Source organism: Mytilus galloprovincialis, chromosome 11 (genome assembly GCF_965363235.1).
Source record: "Mytilus galloprovincialis chromosome 11, xbMytGall1.hap1.1, whole genome shotgun sequence".
NCBI lineage: Eukaryota > Metazoa > Mollusca > Bivalvia > Mytilida > Mytilidae > Mytilus > Mytilus galloprovincialis.
The window spans coordinates 77,086,267-77,108,789 of NC_134848.1; the positions used below are offsets into that span (position 1 = coordinate 77,086,267).

The 22,523-nt window shown below is 30.0% G+C and overlaps 1 protein-coding gene across 1 annotated transcript; it reads left to right on the forward strand.

Annotated features, from left to right (window-relative positions):
- The first annotated feature begins 2,376 nt into the window (after positions 1–2,376).
- LOC143050909 (transcription intermediary factor 1-beta-like) lies at positions 2,377–22,461 on the forward strand. The gene is made up of 4 exons (XM_076224014.1): positions 2,377–3,200; positions 19,749–19,805; positions 21,547–21,612; positions 22,440–22,461. The coding sequence occupies exons 1-4, from the start codon at positions 2,434–2,436 to the stop codon at positions 22,459–22,461; spliced, it is 912 nt and encodes a 303-aa protein (XP_076080129.1). The 5' UTR covers positions 2,377–2,433.
- The last annotated feature ends 62 nt before the right edge of the window (positions 22,462–22,523 follow it).

A 22,523-nucleotide genomic window follows, 5' to 3' on the forward strand; every position in this document is an offset into this window, starting at 1 on the left:
CTTGTGTGCTGTTGTTTGTCTGATTGTCTTTTTCGTTTTTAGCCATGGCATTGTCAGATTATTCTCGATTTATGAGTTTGACTGTACGTTCTGCCGTAGAGAGTTGAGTTTGTAGTCCTGCGAAATTCGAAGTTGGTAATCGGAAAGTTGAAATCATCAAGTCTGTCATAGAGCAGTAATTTAATTTACTATCGAATTCAACTTCATGACAGATCCTTTAATTTTTGTTATTTTAGTCCACTACTTCACCATCAATCAAAAATGATATTGTAACGTTTTTAACGAAGTAAATCTATTCGTTTGCATGCTATTTCAGTCTATTAAATACGGTCTACATTCAGAAGAGTTAATTGATTCAATCGACAAAATACAACTGAGCCGACACTATATCTTCCGTTGTGGTTAACATTTTGAATCTACCTATAGTTACATGTTATATACATGTTACCACTGTAAAAAAAGGACATGCAACTTTTGAAACCTTGGATATTATATAGCGGTTTAGCTTTTTTTTTTAACTTTTAAATAATTTCGATAGCTGCTTCCGTCACCAGTGACATTCATTTTGGTGCGCATCATGGGGGTCTTTGTTATATCATGAATGACTGGTTGTTCTATTATTAATTCATATCTGCAGTCAAAATATGTTTTTAATAAATAGTTGTATTCTCATAACAAAAACACTTTTTAAAATAATTAAATGAATCAATATCTTTGATTTTGAACATTAAAGGGATATACGCAACAAGTGATTTCTGATTATTGCATGCATAATTGGTAAACGTCAAATTGTGCATTTTTTAAATCATTTGAATTAATTTTCTTTTTTTTTTATTCATAAAAGTATTGCTCGCTGTTAACAATTACTCAACTGACACAGCTATCTCAGTGAAGGTCCCTGTTTCATTAGTATCAGAAGTTCAGGCATTCTTCAGGTAGAAAAACTGCATATTGTCAGTCGTTTACAAAATATTATAAATACTACATCAATAGATAAATAATCAAATATATTAATAATTTTGTAACTATATCTGTCATTTAAAGACTGCCAGGTATAACTACATGTAGTAGTGACTATTATCCGAGAATGTGAGCGTGATATTTCAATATACTGGTGTACTTGATAAATTTGAAAAGTGTATCAAGACATGAATTATATTATGTGTAAAACCATTATTATGTCTCTGATGATTCTGTTAATGAACAACGTAAGCCTCTTTGTATCCCTCTAGTTTGATAGCATAAAATTGAGAATGGCAATGGGGAATGTGTCAAAGAGACAACAACCCGACCAAATAAAAAAACAACAATAGAAGGTCACCAACAGGTCTTCAATGTAGCGAGAAATTCCAGCACCCGGAGGCGTCCTTCAGCTGGCCCCTAAACAAATATATACTAGTTCAGTGATAATGAACGCCATACTAATTTCCAAATTGTACACAAGAAACTAAAATTAAAATAATACAAGACTAACAAAGGCCATACACTGTTGAAATGAAAGACGGATAAAAATTACATTTAATAGATTTTCAATACATAAAAAGATGAATGGGACTTTAATGGTCTTTTTTATCTGTTTAAATATATTGATATATATTGACCTGGATTGATACAACATGTACAAAGAGACTTGAAGACTTTTATAAATATTTGTGTTAGCTTGAAATATACTATTGATCTAATTTTACACATGTATTTATATAACTTGTTTTTATGTACACTCCAATGCTTGATGACAATTTACATTGATACCATCTAAAAATATCCATCGGATATTTCGATTCCGTTGAAAATAACTACAGACTAGGCAATCTGTTTTTGTAAGAAATTTGTGTGACCCTCATACATATCGTGAATACGTATAGCTCATTAATATATATATATATATATATATATCGTGTTGACTAATATAACAGTATCCTCAACCATACATGTATTTCCATTGAAACGAATTTTGAGCAGATATGATTTATTTAAACTGAGTTTACAAGAACTAAACAAATATCAATGAAAAACACCGGGACTTCTGCATAAAATAAAATGTATGTTAGGTAGTCTGTTGAACTTCAGATATTTTATTTTGGTTTTTGTACACACCTACCCTACAGTAAAATGTTTTTCATAGGGTGATATGTCTATCTATACATACTGTAATTATTATCAGGATAATATTATACTTCTTTTTGATGATTATAATTATAAACTAATATCAGCAATACAACCGTAAATAACTAAATACAGTAGTCAATAAAACGTATATATGTAAAGTATGTATAGCATATCTACATTATAACTTGAGAGTTATGCCTTATAGTTTTACATTTAAATACACAACACACATATTGAAACTTCATTGATTTAAATGTAGAACGTTGTTATCATTGGATATTAACCTTACCTGTATATGATACAACGAAGACGATACATGACAAAATGGCACAGGCGGCCTCTAAAACTTGTGAGATTTGTGTAAGTGCTCCAGGATCACAATACTGTTTGGAGTGTGAACAGTACTTTTGTGAAAATTGTAAAACGTTTCATAATAGACAGAAGATATCAAAAACTCACCAGTTCCAGTCTTCAACAGGCGTGATCCCGGAAGGTAAATCGAAATGTAAAGACCACAATGAAGACGTAAGCTTTGTATGCAATACATGTAATACAGCAGTATGCAGCAGTTGTGTCACCGGAAGTCATAAAGGGCATGAATTTTCAAAGCTTATCGACAACATATTACAGCTGAAGGAGAAAAATAAAAATAACCTACGAAGAAAGGTTAATGAGGCAACCCAAAACATTAAACAGATAGAAGAAGGTATACAGGCCTTTGATGTGAAGGTGACAGAAGTAGTCAAAGCTATCACAGAAGAAGGTACAAGGATTAAGGCTATGGTGGATAAATGTATCACAGAGATGATTGCATCGTTGAAAGAAAAATCAAGAATTGAAAGGGACAAATTAACAACTGTATTTGCAGATACTAAAGCTAATTTGAAGGCAGGAAGCGATTTAGACAAGAAAACAAATGAACTCAACAAGACCCGAAACGATGGAAAATTGTTACAGTCTCTACAGAAGCTTACAGACGACATTGCAAAGATGACGGTAAAGCCAATTTCCGAGTTTCCGAACATAAAGTATACTGCTAAGTCTGCAACAGATAACGACGTTAAACAGCTGTTTGGTAACTACATAATCAGGTAATTCTACTAAAAATGACTGAGCATTTTGTAGTCGTAATACATGCTTTAATATAACCATAGTATCTTAATGAGACGCGTATTTTGGCGACATCACAATTATGTTGTTTTTTTAAATATCAACTTATGTCTGGATATAATATAACAGAAGAGGGGAGATAATTCATGAAATACAAATATATGTTCATTACAAATGTATTGTTTAATATTATGGATTCAAAATGTGCTCCAGTAGAAAAATACGGGGTATATGGCAGTGTACATTTTAATTGGTATTGATACATGTACAGTTGGGTGCAGACCCGCCTTGTCTGACCAAGCATTACATGTAGACGGGCCGAAAAAGTTAACGCGGCGTTTACTCGCGTGCACTTCATGTAAACGCCGCGTTAACTGTGCGTTAACTCCGAAATTGCAGTAGACATTAAAAGTAAACGGGCGTTTACTTTCGCGTTTTCCTCCGCGTTAACGCAAAAACGGGGCGTCTTCTAATTTTTTAAAGAGTAAACGGGCGTTTACTTTCCCGTTTACCTCCGCGTTAACGTGGAAAAATGCGCGTCTTCTATTTTCGTAATAAGTAAACGCGCGTTTACTGTTTGTAGTAAACGCCCGTTAACGCAGATTGTCATCGTAACCTGGATACACTGACCTAAAATATGAAATGATAAGGATCATCAAAATTAATTGACCAACTAGTCATTTCCGCTTGACATATTGACGATTACGGTTATTTAAAAATGTCTCACATTTGTATTTAATTGAACAATAATTATAGTAAATTTCTTGTTCTTCGCAAATAATAGTTTAACTATGTTTATTCAAATACATGTAATTTAATCCTCACCAAATTTAATCCTCACCAAAATCAAACAGTTGTCTCATCTTAGACAGACTGACTCGTCAAACAAAATTATTTGATATCATTAACAAAAACGTAATTTAATCCTCACCAAAATCAAACAGTTTTCTCATCTTAGACAGACTGACTCGTAAAACAAAATTATTTGATATCATTAACAAAAACTGACAATATTTACCCTTTAACAAGTTATCTTATTCTATATAGAAGTAATTCAGTTATATTGTTATGCCATAATTGACCATATAATACAATTGACAGCAATTTTTGTACCAGTCAGACGGCCATGACCTCTTTTTATTTAAAATATTGAATAGTAAACAAAATTCAGTAGTTTTCATACATCAGACTAACTCGTAATATATAATTATTTGTTCGCAACAACCAAAACTGACCATATAAGTAATTTATTATGTAAACCTATATAGCCGGCATAGTAAATGAGTTATATTTTGATATAACAATTGATCGTATAATAAAATAGATAGCAATATTTGAATATTATGACTAAAAAACATTTTTCGCATCAATTAAGAGTGCCAGCATGTCCTTTTTTTATTCAAAATATTGAATCGTAAACAAAATTCAATAGTTTTCATATTTCAGACTGACTCATATAATAAAATTATTTGTCCGCAACAACAAAAACTGACCATATAAGCATTTTATTATGTAAATCTATATAGCCACATAGTAAATGAGTTATATTTTCATGTAAGGATTGATTGTATAATAAAATAGGTAGCAATATTTGAATATTATGACTAAAAAATTTTGTTCGCATCAATTAAGAGTGCCAGCATGTCCTTTTTTTATTCAAAATATTGAATCGTAAACAAAATTCAATAGTTTTCATATCTCAGACTGACTCATATAATAAAATTATTTGTCCGCAACAACAAAAACTGACCATATAAGCATTGTATTATGTAAATCTATATAGCCGCATAGTAAATGAGTTATATTTTCATGTAAGGATTGATTGTATAATAAAATAGGTAGCAATATTTGAATATTATGACTAAAAATTTTTGTTCGCATCAATTTAGAGTGCCAACATGTCCTTTTTTTATTTAAAATATTGAATCGTAAACAAAATTCAGTAGTTTTCACACCTCAGACTGACTCATATATATAAAATTATTTGTCAGCAACAACCCAAACTGACCATATAAACATTCTATTATTTAAATCTATATAGCAGCATTGTAAATGAGTTATATTTTCATGTAATGATTGATTGTATAATAAAATAGGTAGCAATATTTGAATATTATGACTAAAATATTTTGTTCGCATCAATTAAGAGTGCCAGCATGTCCTTTTTTATTCAAAATATTGAATCGTGAACAAAATTCAGTAGTTTTCACACCTCAGACTGACTCATATAATAAAATTATTTGTATGCAACAACCAAAACTGACCATATAAGCATTTTATTATGTAAATCTATATAGCCGCATAGTAAATGAGTTATATTTTTATGTAAGGATTGATTGTATAATGAAAAAGGTAGCAATATTTAAATATTATGACTAAAAAATTTTGTTCGCATCAATTAAGATTGCCAGCATGTCCTTTTTTAATTCAAAATATTGAATCGTAAACAAAATTCAATAGTTTTCATATCTCAGACTGACTCATATAATAAAATTATTTGTCCGCAACAACAAAAACTGACCATATAAGCATTTTTATTATGTAAATCTATATAGCAGCATAGTAAATGAGTTATATTTTCATGTAAGGATTGATTGTATAATAAAATAGGTAGCAATATTTGAATACTATGAATAACAAATTTTGTTCGCATCAATTAAGAGTGCCAGCATGTCTTTTTTTTATTCAAAATATTGAATCATAAACAAAATTCAATAGTTTTCATATCTCAGACTGACTCATATTATAAATTATTTGTCCGCAACAACCAAAACTGACCATATAAGCATTTTATTATGTAAATCTATATAGCCGCATAGTAAATGAGTTATATTTTCATGTAAGGTTTGATTGTATAATGAAAAAGGTAGCAATATTTAAATATTATGACTAAAAAAATTTGTTCGCATCAATTAAGAGTGCCAGCATGTCTTTTTTTTATTCAAAATATTGAATCATAAACAAAATTCAATAGTTTTCATATCTCAGACTGACTCATATTATAAATTATTTGTCCGCAACAACCAAAACTGACCATATAAGCATTTTATTATGTAAATCTATATAGCCGCATAGTAAATGAGTTATATTTTCATGTAAGGTTTGATTGTATAATGAAAAAGGTAGCAATATTTAAATATTATGACTAAAAAAATTTGTTCGCATCAATTAAGAGTGCCAGCATGTCCTTTTTTTATTCAAAATATTGAATCGTAAACAAAATTCAATAGTTTCCACATCTCAGACTGACTCATATATTAAAATTATTTGTCCGCAACAACAAAAACTGACCATATAAGTATTTAATTATGTTAATCTATATAGCCGCATAGTAAATGAGTTATATTTTCATGTAAGGATTGATTGTATAATAAAATAGGTAGCAATATTTGAATATTATGACTAAAAAATTTTGTTCACATCAATTAAGAATGCCAGCATGTCCTTTTTTTATTCAAAATATTGAATCGTAAACAAAATTCAATAGTTTTCATATCTCAGATTGACTCATATATATAAAATTATTTGTCCGCAACAACCCAAACTGACCATATAAACATTCTATTATTTAAATCTATATAGCAGCATTGTAAATGAGTTATATTTTCATGTAATGATTGATCGTATAATAAAATAGGTAGCAATATTTGAATATTATGACTAAAAAATTTTGTTCGCATCAATTAAGAGTGCCAGCATGTCCTTTTTTATTCAAAATATTGAATCGTGAACAAAATTCAGTAGTTTTCACACCTCAGACTGACTCATATAATAAAATTATTTGTCCGCAACAACCAAAACTGACCATATAAGCATTTTATTATGTAAATCTATATAGCAGCATAGTAAATGAGTTATATTTTCATGTAAGGATTGATTGTATAATAAAATAGGTAGCAATATTTGAATATTATGACTAAAAAATTTTGTTCGCATCAATTAAGAATGCCAGCATGTCCTTTTTTTATTCAAAATATTGAATCGTAAACAAAATTCAATAGTTTTCATATCTCAGACTGACTCATACAATAAAATTATTTGTCCGCAACAACCAAAACTGACCATATCAGCATTTTATTATGTAAATCTATATAGCCGCATAGTAAATGAGTTATATTTTCATGTAAGGATTGATTGTATAATAAAATAGGTAGCAATATTTGAATATTATGACTAAAAAATTTTGTTCGCATCAATTAAGAGTGCCAGCATGTCCTTTTTTAATTCAAAATATTGAATCGTAAACAAAATTCAATATTTTTCATATCTCAGACTGACTCATACAATAAAATTATTCGTCCGCAACAACCAAAACTGACCATATAAACATTCTATTATTTAAATCTATATAGCAGCATTGTAAATGAGTTATATTTTCATGTAATTATTGATTGTATAATAAAATAGGTAGCAATATTTGAATATTATGACTAAAAAATTTTGTTCGCATCAATTAAGAGTGCCAGCATGTCCTTTTTTATTCAAAATATTGAATCGTGAACAAAATTCAGTAGTTTTCACACCTCAGACTGACTCATATAATAAAATTATTTGTCCGCAACAATCAAAACTGACCATATAAGCATTTTATTATGTAAATGAGTTATATTTTCATGTAAGGATTGATTGTATAATGAAAAAGGTAGCAATATTTAAATATTATGACTAAAAAATTTTGTTCGCCTCAATTAAGATTGCCAGCATGTCCTTTTTTTATTCAAAATATTGAATCGTAAACAAAATTCAATAGTTTTCATATCTCAGACTGACTCATATAATAAAATTATTTGTCCGCAACAACAAAAACTGACCATATAAGCATTTTATTATGTAAATCTATATAGCCGCATAGTAAATGAGTTATATTTTCATGTAAGGATTGATTGTATAATAAAATAAGTAGCAATATTTGAATATTATTACTAAATAATTTTGTTTGCATCAATTTAGAGTGCCAGCATGTCATTTTTTAGCTCACCTGGACCAAAGGGCCAAGTGAGCTTTTCCCATCACTTGGCGTCCGTCGTCCGTCGTCGTCCGTCGTCCGTCGTCGTCCGTCGTCCGTCGTCGTCCGTCGTCGTTAACTTTTACAAAAATCTTCTCCTCTGAAACTACTGGGCCAAATTAAACCAAACTTGGCCACAATCATCATTGGGGTATCTAGTTTAAAAAATGTGTGGCGTGACCCGGCCAACCATCCAAGATGGCCGCCATGGCTAAAAATAGAACATAGGGGTAAAATGCAGTTTTTGGCTTATAACTCAAAAACTAAAGCATTTAGAGCAAATCTGACATGGGGTAAAATTGTTTATCAGGTCAAGATCTATCTGCCCTCAAATTTTCAGATGAATCCGACAAGCCGTTGTTGGGTTGCTGCCCCTGAACTGGTAATTTTAGGTAATTTTTGCTGTTTTTGGCTATTATCTTGAATACTATTATAGATAGAGATAAACTATTAACAGCAATAATGTTCAGCAAAGTAAGATTTACAAATAAGTCAATATGACCAAAATGGTCAGTTGACCCCTTTAGGAGTTATTGACCTTTATAGTCAATTTTTAACCATTTTTCGTAAAAATTAGTAATCTTTTACAAAAGTCTTCTCCTCTGAAACTACTGGGCCAAATTAATCCAAACTTGGCCACAATCATCTTTGGGATATCTAGTTTAAAAAATGTGTGGCGTGACCCGGCCAACCAACCAAGATGGCCGCCATGGCTAAAAATAGAACATAGGGGTAAAATGCAGTTTTTAACTTATAACTCAAAAACAAAAGCATTTAGAGCGAATCTGACAGAAATAAAAGTGTTATCAGGTCAAGATCTATCTGTCCTGAAATTTTCAGATGAATCGGACAACCTGTTGTTTGGTTGCTGCCCCTGATTTGGTAATTTTAAGGAAATTTTGCTGTTTTTGGTTATTATCTTGAATATTATTATAGATAGAGATAAACTGTAAACAGCAATAATGTTCAGCAAAGTAAGATTTACAAATAAGTCAGAATGACCAAAATGGTCAGTTGACCCCTGAAGGAGTTATTGCCAGTTATAGTCAATTCTTAACCATTTTTTCGTAAATCTTAGTTATCTTTTACAAAAATCTTCTTCTCTGAAACTACTGGGCCAAATTAAACTAAACTTGGCCACAGTCATCATTGGGGTAACTTGTTTAAAAAATGTGTGGCGTGACCTGGCCAATCAACCAAAATGGCTGCCACGGCTAATAATAGAACATAGGGGTAAAATGCAGTTTTTGGCTTATAACTCAAAAACCGAAGCATTAAGAGAAAATCTGACAGGGTTTAATTGTTTATCAGGTCAAGATCTATCTGCCCTGATGTTTTCACATGGAACGGACAACCCGTTGTTAGGTTACTGTCCTGAATTGGTAATTTTAAGGAAATTTTGCCGTTTTTTGTTATTATCTTGAATATTATTATAGATAGAGATAAACTGTATACAGCAATAACGTTCAGCAAAATAAGATCTACAAATAAGTTTACATGACCAAAATAGTCAATTGACCCCTTAAGGAGTTATTGCTCTTTATAGTTAATTTTTAACATTTTTCATAAATTTTTGTTAATATTTAGAAAATATTTTCCACTGTAATTACTGGGCCAAGTTCATTATAGATAGAGATAATTGTAGCAACAAGAATGTTCAGTAAAGTAAGATCTACAAACAAATCTCTATCACCAAAACACAATTATGTCATGAATTTATCCGTGTCCATTGTTTAATATGCACAAGACCAAGGTGAGCGACACAGGCTCTTTAGAGCCTCTAGTTTATTCAAAATATTGAATCGTAAACAAAATTCAGTAGTTTTCATACCTCAGACTGACTCATATAATAAAATTATTTGTCAGCAACAACCAAAACTGACCATATAAACATTCTATTAGGTAAATCTATATAGCAGCATAGTAAATGAGTTATATTTTCATGTAAGGATTGATTGTATAATAAAATAGGTAGCAATATTTGAATACTATGACTAACAAATTTTGTTCGCATCAATTAAGATTGCCAGCATGTCCTTTTTTATTCAAAATATTGAATCGTAAACAAAATTCAGTAGTTTTCATACCTCAGACTGACTCATATAATAAAATTATTTGTCCGCAACAACCAAAACTGACCATATAAGCATTTTATTATGTAAATCTATATAGCCGCATAGTAAATGAGTTATATTTTCATGTAAGGTTTGATTGTATAATGAAAAAGGTAGCAATATTTAAATATTATGACCAAAAAAAATTGTTCGCATCAATTAAGAGTGCCAGCATGTCCTTTTTTTATTCAAAATATTGAATCGTAAACAAAACTCAATAGTTTCCACATCTCAGACTGACTCATATAATAAAATTATTTGTCCGCAACAACCAAAACTGACCATATAAGCATTTTATTATGTAAATCTATATAGCCGCATAGTAAATGAGTTATATTTTCATGTAAGGATTGATTGTATAATAAAATAGGTAGCAATATTTGAATATTATGACTAAAAAATTTTGTTCGCATCAATTAAGATTGCCAGCATGTCTATTTTTTATTCAAAATATTGAATCGTAAACAAAATTCAATAGTTTTCATATCTCAGACTGACTCATACAATAAAATTATTTGTCCGCAACAACCAAAACTGACCATATCAGCATTTTATTATGTAAATTTATATAGCTGCATAGTAAATGAGTTATATTTTCATGTAAGGATTGATTGTATAATAAAATAGGTAGCAATATTTGAATATTATGACTAAAAAATTTTGTTCGCATCAATTAAGAGTGCCAGCATGTCCTTTTTTAATTCAAAATATTGAATCGTAAACAAAATTCAATATTTTTCATATCTCAGACTGACTCATACAATAAAATTATTTGTCCGCAACAACCAAAACTGACCATATAAGCATTTTATTATGTAAATCTATATAGCCGCATAGTAAATGAATTATATTTTCATGTAAGGATTGATTGTATAATAAAATAGGTAGCAATATTTGAATATTATGACTAAAAATTTTTTTTCGCATCAATTAAGAGTGCCAGCATGTCCTTTTTTAATTCAAAATATTGAATCGTACACAAAATTCAATAGTTTTCATATCTCAGACTGACTCATATAATAAAATTATTTGTCCGCAACAACCAAAACTGACCATATAAGCATTTTATTATGTAAATCTATATAGCAGCATAGTAAATGAGTTATATTTTCATGTAAGGATTGATTGTATAATAAAATAGGTAGCAATATTTGAATATTATGACTAAAACATTTTGTTCGCATCAATTGAGAGTGCCAGCATGTCCTTTTTTTAATTCAAAATATTGAATCGTAAACAAAATTCAATAGTTTTCATATCTCAGACTGACTCATTTAATAAAATTATTTGTCTGCAACAACCAAAACTGACTATATAAGCATTTTATTATATAAATCTATATAGCCCCATAGTAAATGAGTTATATTTTCATGTAAGGATTGATTGTATAATTAAATAGGTAGCAATATTTGAATATTATGACTAAAAAATTTTGTTCGCATCAATTTAGAGTACGTGCTAGCATGTCCTTTTTTTATTCAAAATATTGAATCGTAAACAAAATTCAGTAGTTTTCATACCTCAGACTGACTCATATAATAAAATTATTTGTCAGCAACAACCAAAACTGACCATATAATCATTTTATTATGTAAATCTATATAGCCGCATAGTAAATGAGTTATATTTTCATGTAAGAATTGATTGTATAATGAAAAAGGTAGCAATATTTAAATATTATGACTAAACAATTTTGTTTGCATCAATTTAGGGTGCCAGCATGTCCTTTTTTTGTTCAAAATATTGAATATTGAAACAAATTTCAGTAGTTTTCTAACCTCAGACTGACTCGAATTATAACCAAAACAGACCATATTAGCACTATATATAGCTGCATAGTAAATTAGTTATATATCCATGTAAAGATAGCAATATTTGAACATTTAAATTGACGAGATGGTACAAATGTACATACTTATATTACACTTTATTGATATCCCTTTCAATACACTGTACAATTTACGTTTTTTCATCATTTGTCAAAACAGAATCTTATCATGCTAATCCAAGGCAAACAAGGTGAATTTCGATTGAAAATAATGTATTAAATGCACCGAGTTATAGTTAGGAATTCCAAGAGACAATTATAAATGGGGAACGAAACACAGTAAACCATGATGTTTATATCCCATCATATAAAAATATTCTCCTGATGTCTCGGACAACATTTCTTTCCGTTTCGATATTTGCACACGTAACTTTTGAAATCTGTAATCTGTAATCTGTAATATACATTCTGCCAACGTAGGCACACCTCTTCCGAGTATTGGTTTTTCACATCATGAATAAAAATATCTTCCACCAATATCACTATACACTATATACATTGTACATCATATTCTTGACGATAAAATTGGGCTTAATGTCAATATCATCAAATCATTAAATATTTTAAAATCTAAAATATTTATCTAAAGATATCATTGTTTGAGAGTAGACAACCAATCGACACTTAGGATTCATAAAATGTTATTATCTACATTCTTTTCTTTTTCTTTATATCATCTAATTGCAACAGTCTATATCTTTCACAATGGAGATTGTAACATAATCGCCTACATTTTGGATCTATAATGTTCTGTATCACTTTAAAACTTTTTCATTTCTTAACATTGTCGTGTAATTAAAGGGATCTATGATCAGTTGTAAAATGTCAAAATGTTCACCTTTCATATTAAAAGCAGCTAACTCTTCACTACAGGAACTAATTAAATCTTCCAAAATTGGGTTTCTGATATCTTCTAAACTTTTACACGTTAATAAGAAATGTGGTAAAGTTTCTTCTGTTTCATTACACAGTTTGCATATAGACAGTTCTGTATTACTTTTAAACTTGGCTCTAACTGTTTGCAGAATGTAACTCCCAGTAGCTATTTTCAATTTTGTAGGAATTCTAATAATTTCCCTTGAATTCATAGTATTTGTATTTGCAATAGGATGACATTGTCCTGGTTTATATATCAACGATAAGTATCTTAAACTTGTATAAAGTTTTGCTTGATTCAGTATCTTCTCAATCCAGAATTTTTGAACTTTGGAAGTTATTTCCCTTTTCCATTGGTATTTACTAATTGGATTAACTAAGTATTGTGCAGGATCATTAAGTTCATATTTCAAAAATATTTTCCTCAGTAAACTAAACCAACTATTACTATTAATAGATTTAACATTTAATTGCCTTTCCGCTAGTTGCCATTCAATAGAATTTTTTCCTTGTCTAGTAATATTTCCATAAAAAGTTAAAATTTTTACATCTATTTGAGCTTCTACAGGTAACATCCCAGAAATCATATATATAGCAGGATCTGCTACTGTTTTTGGTAAAGATAACAGTTGTTTCAAGAACTTCTTAAATTGGATATTTAAAGTTTCTAAACATCTTCCTCTAGGGATTACTATTTCCATTCCATAAAACATTATTGGTATAATATAAGTATTCATAATTGACATTGAAGTTTGTGGATCTAGTCCATTTTCGCCATAGAGTCCAACCCCCATTAAACTATAAAGTGTCCTTCTTGCTTTCTTTAAATTCTCATCTATTGTAGCTTTACATGAATCATCGTCTGTACGACATATTCCTATATGTGTTGCTTTATTAGAAGTTGGAAGAACAGAATTGCCTAAATTCCAAAAATTTTCATTTACTTTCTCATGGTGACGTGATTTAGACTGTATAACACAACTTTTTGCTGGTTGTAGTAAGTATGCCTCACGTTTACTAAAATCAATTAAAATTTGCGTTTCATACGGACAGTTACTAAGAATGGCTAAATCATCTGCGCAAGTAGGAGCACAACAAGAAATCGATCCAATTTTGCCTCCATATCCTGAATCAGCTAAAATGTCTAAAAGTGTATTTATATAGATTTTGTACAAGTCTGCACTAAGAGGCCCTCCTTGTCTTACGCCTTGTTCTATTCTAAAAGTGTCCGATATTTGATTATTCCATTTAACACAAGAAACAGCATTTTTATATAGATTATCAATAATTAAAATAGATTGTTCTGGAATTTTCATTTGATATAATCTTCTGATAAGCCCAGCATGTTTAACAGCATCGAATGCAGATTTTGCATCAAGCATAGTTATTATTATTTGATCATTTAACTCGGTACATTCCTTGTGATATTCTTCTATAATAAAAGAGCAGTTTAATGGTGCTGTTCTTTTAGTAAAGCCACGTTATAATGGATTTTGATATTTTATAATATCAGGATTAATTCTGATCTTTAAAACAGCCTCAATGAGTTTGGATAATGTTGGAGTCATTGTTATTCCACGATAATTTTTACTGTCTTTACAACTTCCTTTATTCTTAAAGAGCGGAATTACTATTCCTAATTTCTGTTCGTCTGGTATATAACAAAGTCTAAAAGTACTATACAAGAGTTTTTTAAGGTGATAAATAAGAGATTGTCCTCCATATAATAAATTTTCAGTTGAAACTCCAAATATATCTGGTGATTTATTTAAATTTAATAACTTCAAAGCTTCTACTATTTCATTTTCAGTAATACTTTGGTGTTGAAACATAGCTCTACAAATGTCAATTATATCAATATATTCTTGTTCGATCTTTTGTTGATATTTGTTATCAAAATGTTCATGAATAGAATTTTTTGTTAAATTTTCAAAATGATGTTTCCATCCACTTAGAATGTTGTTTTCTGTACTATACACTGTGTCTCCTACAGATAGTTCATCTATATGATTACTTAATCTTCCCCTCTGTTTTTTAATAAGTCTATAAAATGAATTTTTGTTTTTGATATTTGCTTCCATTATTTTTTCTCTTTCATCGATTCTATTCATCGCAACTGCCTTGCGACAGTGTTTACGTAAATTATAAGTTGTCTCTTTTTTCTGAATATAAAGTTCATTCCTTGGATCTTCCGACCGCCCATTAATCTTCCATTGATAAAAAGCCTTTTTTTTCATTGCAATTGCGCTAGAAATATCTTCATTCATTACTTTTAATTTTGGTTTTCTATATCTTTTTCGAGGAGTTGGACAACAACTTTTTGCTGAATTGAAGAGTAAACTGTTCATATTTTGAAAAGCAATATCCACTTCATATTTATTTTCTAAAGATGATGAAAAATTATCTAATCCATTTTCAACTAAAGTTTTATATGCGTCTTTATCTATTTTTTTCCATGGAGTTTTTCCGAAGGGTAAAATATTTGAATTTGAACATTTCAGTTTTTCTTTAGCATTGATGATATATTTCACTTTTGCTTTAACAGGAAAATGATCAGACACGTTAGTAGCTACATTGTCCATTGTTTCCATACTGATCACATTCTCTTTAAAATCTTGTTTAAAAAGTAAAAAGTCAATAGTTGAAGTTCCTTTACCACTACAATTTACAAAAGTAATACCATTTTCTTCAGTATATAAACTATTTTCATTCAAAAAGTCTACTAAATATTTGTTTCTTCTCGTATCAATTTTATTTAAAATATTTTCGTTAAAATCGCCACCAATTATAATAGAGTGAGAGTCGCTATAACTTTGAACGATTTCATGTAGTTGATCTATACAGTTATAAAATTCTAATGAGTCAGATGGTGTTCCTTTACATGGTAAATAAACAGATACTAGGAGTAGCTTTGAAGATCCTAAAAGTTCAACACAGCAAATTCTATCATTTCCAATATCTAACGGATTAATAAAATTGTCAAGGTCTTTTCTCCATAACATTCCTGTTCCCCCATAACCACGAGGTAAATTGGTTGGATTTATTGGATCTTTATCATCGACAGCTTTTCCAATTCCACAAATATTTTGATGAAGTTCATTAAGTTAATTCAGTTGAAAATTAAACAGCCAATGTTCTTGGATTAAAAATATATCTGTTGATTTAAAAAGTTCATCAAAAAACATACCGCATGTTTGTATATTTTTACAATTAAAAGTTAAAATATTAAGTTCTTTCTTTTTATCATCCTCTCTACTTTCATGATTTAATTGTTCCATTATGTCGGTTGGACACTGAGGCTTGTTTTCCATAAAAAACTATTTCCATGTAAAGTTTTGGCAATGTTATTACTTTGGAAATATAAATTTTGTCCCAAATAGTTCCTAGGTTGATTACTTTCTGAATCACAATTTGTCCTTACTTGGTTGTTTGACGCTAATACATCAATAAGTTTCGAATGAGTAACAGTTTGAGTATTGTCCGGAGACGTATCTTGAAACCATTGATTTTCATAATCACATCTACTTTCTGAATCACTATGACTCTCATTTACAGTTCCATAATTATTTATATAATATGAGTTGTGATGATCATAATAATATGGATATTGATGATAATAATTTTGGTAATCCCAATTATGTTGAGAATATTGATTTTCTGAGTTATCTTTCACATTTTGTTGATAAACATGATTTTGTGTATTCTTTGATTTATCATTGCTTTCAGTAATATGGTCAGATAATTTATCCAATTCATTTTCAATCTTGTCCACAATAAATTTTGTGACTTTATTCCTTACTTGTACCAGTAAATCTTCACTATTATCCCTATGACTATTTAAATTTCCAGATTCTGATTTTTCATTACGCAGAGAGGAGTTATTTTGATTTTCTTCCAATATAATAATTTTCCTATTCATTGTTTTTATGGTTTGTTCTAACTCTAAATTTCGGGCTTCAATTTGGTGAAGATAATCAAGAAGCTTGGTTTTCTCTTTAAGTTTTTCATTCACTGACAACTCTTTTAATTTCAGACTTTCTTCTTTTTTCTTTAATTTTAGTTCTAATTGACGCAATTCTTTCTGTTTCAACACACTATTTTCCTTATCCTTATCTTGAATTTCTTTAGATTTATCAGTAATGTTTTTGTCTACACAGACTAAAGTTGGACGAGGTGAATTAACCTTCTTTACTAAAGTTTCAATATTCAAATGCAAATTTTCAGAATTTTGACTATGTGTTGCTTCACATCCTAGACATATTTTATTTTCTTTTCCCATACATTTTAAGTGATAAGATTGATCACAGACTTCACAAATTTGTTCATCAGTATTTAACAACTCTAAACATAAGGCACAAGACCTTGGAAATTCCTCCAATAAGAGAGATTGAGCAAAAGTTACTTTGGGTATTACTTGATCTTTATCTATATGTTTTACTGAAGTATCGGATTCTATTTCATTTCCTTCTAAAAAAGATTCTTCATTAATCATGTTGACCAAAGGTAAGTTGATACTATCACATACTTGAGTGACAATGGGAGAATTCACAGATAATACTTGCTTATCATCTATGGAGTCTATATCACAAATTGAACATATATAATGGTTTGTATCTAAATTATTCTCTAAAATGTTAATCATTTCACTTTTTAGTTTTTCGCATTTATAGTGTATCCAATGTTCACCCCTATTACACCAGACACTTCTAGATAAGCAATTTCTAGTACATTTGGGGCATACTTCAGGGTTCTTAATGTCATTACTACCAGCGGCAGCATTTGTAACAGCTTTAGATTGACTTATCTTTGTATTATCCACTACAACTGACGAATTATGACCGTTGTTAATTGATGATAATAAAAAATCACATTGCTCTTTAAATAATTTTGGTATTGAGATGTTTATAGTCTACATCATTACTCATCTGCGATGCAATTTTAGAAAGTTTATCTATGAATGACATAAATTGTTTCCCATTCACTTCAATACGACATGTTGTATTAAAAATGTTCACCCTATACAACTGCTTTGACGGATTACTAACGTCTGCAAATGAAATTGACCTCTCTGATAATTTCTTTGATAAATCGAACCTTTCATGTACTGTTGGTTTTAAACTTTGGTTTGAACTAAAATACTGGTCGAAGCATGTATTGAATTGCAAAAATGCAGCCGATGAAAACTGTATAATTAAATTCCCCATTTTCAAAGTTGCTTGAATATCAATGTCTCTATTTGCAGCTTCCTTAATTTTATTCAAAGTTCTTTTCTCATTTAATACATAATTCTTAGTAGTTTGAATACTCTTGCTGGGTGTATATATTTTAGTTGGAACTAATTCTCTACTTGACCTTCTCGACATTTTGAATTTACTGTTGGTTGTATCTACTCAGAAACAGCTATTTGGAAAAAATGTTTAAGTAAAACAATTGGCTTTCATAAAACTGTTCACTATATATTAAAAGTGTTCTATGTTTAAAAGTCAAAAGGACTGTTAATTAAAAACTTCTTTAAAATTTCTTCATAAAACCAAGATGGCGACTATGAATCGGCTATTTCTTTGTCTCGTGTATCTCATTTTCTTTCGAAAAAATGGCAGTAAATGTATTTTCACTTTGCTAAAACATCATTCAGGGTTCTCATTGGCAATACAGGAAATAAAAGTTCACATTAAAACACTATCAAGTCTGTAAAAATCTGTAAAATCTGTAAAACTGTCTCTCAATAAATAACACAACCACCACCTTCAACCACCACACACCACACACCACACACCGAATGAAAGGAAAATATAGAAAATCTGCCAATCAGTAAAGTTAATGGACTTAATGAAAGTGATTTTGTGTAATTTAATATTTCGAATTAAAAGAGTTTTTGAAATGTTCTGGTTTGAAACACATATACGTAAAATATTAAGACTAATGGTCGTTTTTATAAAATAAATGTGCAAATGAACTTGAAGTTTATTTCTAAATGTATCCAATCAGTTAACGCGAAAAGTAAACGTGCGTTTACTTTCAAGTGCACGTAAAAATACACTTGTAAAATCTGTACTAAACGCCCGTTTACTTTTAAGTGCACGTAAAAATAATTTGAAGAATTCTGAAGTAAACGCCCGTTTACTACTGACTAAACGGACACATAGTAAACGCCCGTTTACTAGGGTAGACATTAGAAATTTCCATTTTGACCACGTTAACGTAATTATAGTAAACGTGCGTTTACTAGTAAACGGGAGATTTGAAGTTAACTAACGAAATATGTGCACGCGGCGTTAACTTGCGTTTACTTTATGTAATGCTTGGTCTGCACCCAACTGTACATGTACCAAGCATGACAATACGTACAAAATGCAAAAATACTTGCTTTCAAACTAGTACAGATATTACTGTTTTTCTCGTTATTTAGAAATTTTATTCTAATTTCATGCATTTTATGCAATATTATAATATAAATAAAAACAATAGAAGTATACCGCTTCACAATAGTCATAACTCGATTAAACTGAAAAAAATTCGAACAAAACTTCGCGAAACACATTAACTACAAGTGGAAAGCAACGGAACAACATTAACACTGTACTGCTACAAATAAAAACGCCAACATACAAATAAAATGACTATGTGTTAACAACTGTCATAATCCTGACACTTGACAGAACATTTTGAAAAAAAAATGTAAAAATTTCAGTTTTTCTTTTATCAGTGAAATGCGTACACAACAAAGCATGAACAGAGAAAGAGAATTGCCTTCACCAAAAAGGTAGGGAAATATATTTGTATATTATATAGTTTTTAAAGTTACGTATTTTACATTGTAAACGTGTTATCAAATGTTTTAGTGAATTAAACATTATCTTCTTGCATACCTCACCATTTGACGTTGCAAGGGTTCTGATTAAGCTTGTACTAGTATTATATATTGTGTAAACCAGTTTACCGTTTAATTTTATTTTCGATAAATTAATCAGAATGTCTCTCTGGTTTATGACTCTCCTCTTTTTTCCACTACGTACGTTAGAACACAATGGCTCGAGCACGATTGTATTTGAGTAAATAAATCTTCTTATGATATGCAAACGCATACTAGAAGCATAATTATTTTCAATAGTGTTCAGATTTTGTTGCATTTAATTTTCGTAAATATACTGCTCGTTAAAATGTGCCTACTTGTCTAGTTGAAATATTTAAAACCTCTTTATACTTATAGAATATCTTTAGGGTTTATGTATCTCCTTTTTTCCACTACGTACGTTAGAACACACTGGCTCGATCACGATTGCATTTGAATAAATAAATCTTCTTATGATATGCAAATGCATACTAGTATCATAAATTATATTTCGATAGTGTTTAGATTTTGTTGCAATTAATTTTCGTTTATCTTCGTTGCTTGTCTAGTTGAAATATTAAGAATCTCTTTAAACTTATACGATATAAGCAACATATAAAAGTCATTAATCACTATTATCTGGACTATTGAGGCACGTATTATCAAAAGACGCCATACTGTTTTACAACAGCATAACAAAGTCATACTGTTTTGTTAAGTGTAGTTTGTCCTTTTGTCAATAGTCTTTGTATGTCATATCTTTCCTCATATGGAATTGCCCTCTTTGTGATATTTTCACCTCTTTTTAACATATTATCGAATGACAAAGTTATTCGCAATCGACTGTCAATGAAGAGTTCTACCATTTCAGCATTCACATTCACAATCGACTGTAGATAAAGAGGTTAACGAATCCAGAAGTCACTTTCACAATCGACTTTTCGTGATGGGTTGAATAATTTTATCAGTCACATTTCCGAAATGCATATGAAGTTAGTACAAGGGGTTTCGATTGTATAATATGAGAACTATCAGTCATTACAAAATGATTGGAATAATCGTATAAAGTTGTTCAATAAGTTGAAACGAGATTACAAATATGCTGTTTTATGAATGGTTAAATTAGAATAGTTCGTCTTACATTCAGTTTTTTATTGTCTGTAAGAAAGACAGGGAAAAGGAGGGAAAAGGGTATTCAAATCAGGAATAATTCTTTAAGGATTTGGAATATAAAAAAGAATGACGTTTATGTATTGTTTCCTTGTTGGTGTAAACTCTTATATTGTGTTGATAATGTCATCCGATTTGGTTTAAAGGAACGACATACACCAATTAGACTAAATAAAAAGTCGAAATTAATTATAAGGTCTTGTCAAAGAATTAGAAACACTACGTAACGACAACCCCCACTTACAACAAATGGTGAATTGTGATACTCTTGTTGGGTAAACAGCTTCTGTACTACACTGAACCATAGGAAACCTCTCTGAATTTAAGCAATATATGTCTGGGTGTGAGCAGATATTTTTCTTTCTTATAGATTATTTTTTCAATTAATTCGAGATTTATTAACTTGGTATATGACTCTTGTATATATTTCAAATGATGTTTGCTATTTTTGCACTGATTATGTGTCTACCAGTTATTAATAGCTTAGTGTTGGTCATTATAGTGATTACAAACAGGAAGTGAAGCCAAAAGAGCGAGGGAGATACCTGTACAGATGCAACGAGTGTGGGTAAGTTCCTTGTTTCTATGGACATGACACAAAGATGTATATAATATTATGTATCATATGGCGTATCCAAAGTATGAAGACATAACGTTTTTTATTCCTTAACTTCAATGAAGTGCAGAATATGTTTGGTCTTCGAAAATGCAACTTCTGTCCTTTGTTCTTATTTAAAACCATATACATTGTAGATGATTGCAATGTTTCATAAATATTTTAAACCCATGGATGACAAAACCAGAAAGAGCGTTTATTAGCATTATTCTACCTCTCAACTTGTAAATACTTTGATATTTAAGCATAGGGAAAGTTGAGATCTCACTAAACTTCTCTAACGCCGCCGCATTTTTGCGTCTTTCTAAATTCAGGAGCCTCTGGTCTTTGTTTGTCTTTTCAATTTTATTTCAGTTCATTAATGTGATTGGAGATTAGTATGACGTCTATTTTCACAGAAGGTGCAGTACTTTCTCGCTGTGTTACAGACCCATTGGTGGTCGTCGTCTGTTTTCTACTCTTAAGTCTGTTTTTTGTGTCTTTGACACATTCATCATTTCCATTCTCAATTTTATATAGATGACATTCTTAAAGGGAAACATGTATGATGCGAGGACAATTTAGAAAAAGGTCGTCCAATACTATACTCAGTTCTTGATAAACCATTGATGTCTGTTTGATTGAAAATTCCAGAACAACATTGAACAGCCTCAGTCCTCAATAATGAACGACACATCACATTTTCACATTGAACAGAAGCAAATATACTGGTCTGTTTGTTTAGACATCTTTCACTTATACATATATAACTGACACCATTGATCTGTTTAATCTTTCAGAAAGGAAGAGAGATCTGATTAGTAAGTATTATCTACGTCTATTGCTAATGACAAATATTTAAAACGGTCATCTACTACAGACAA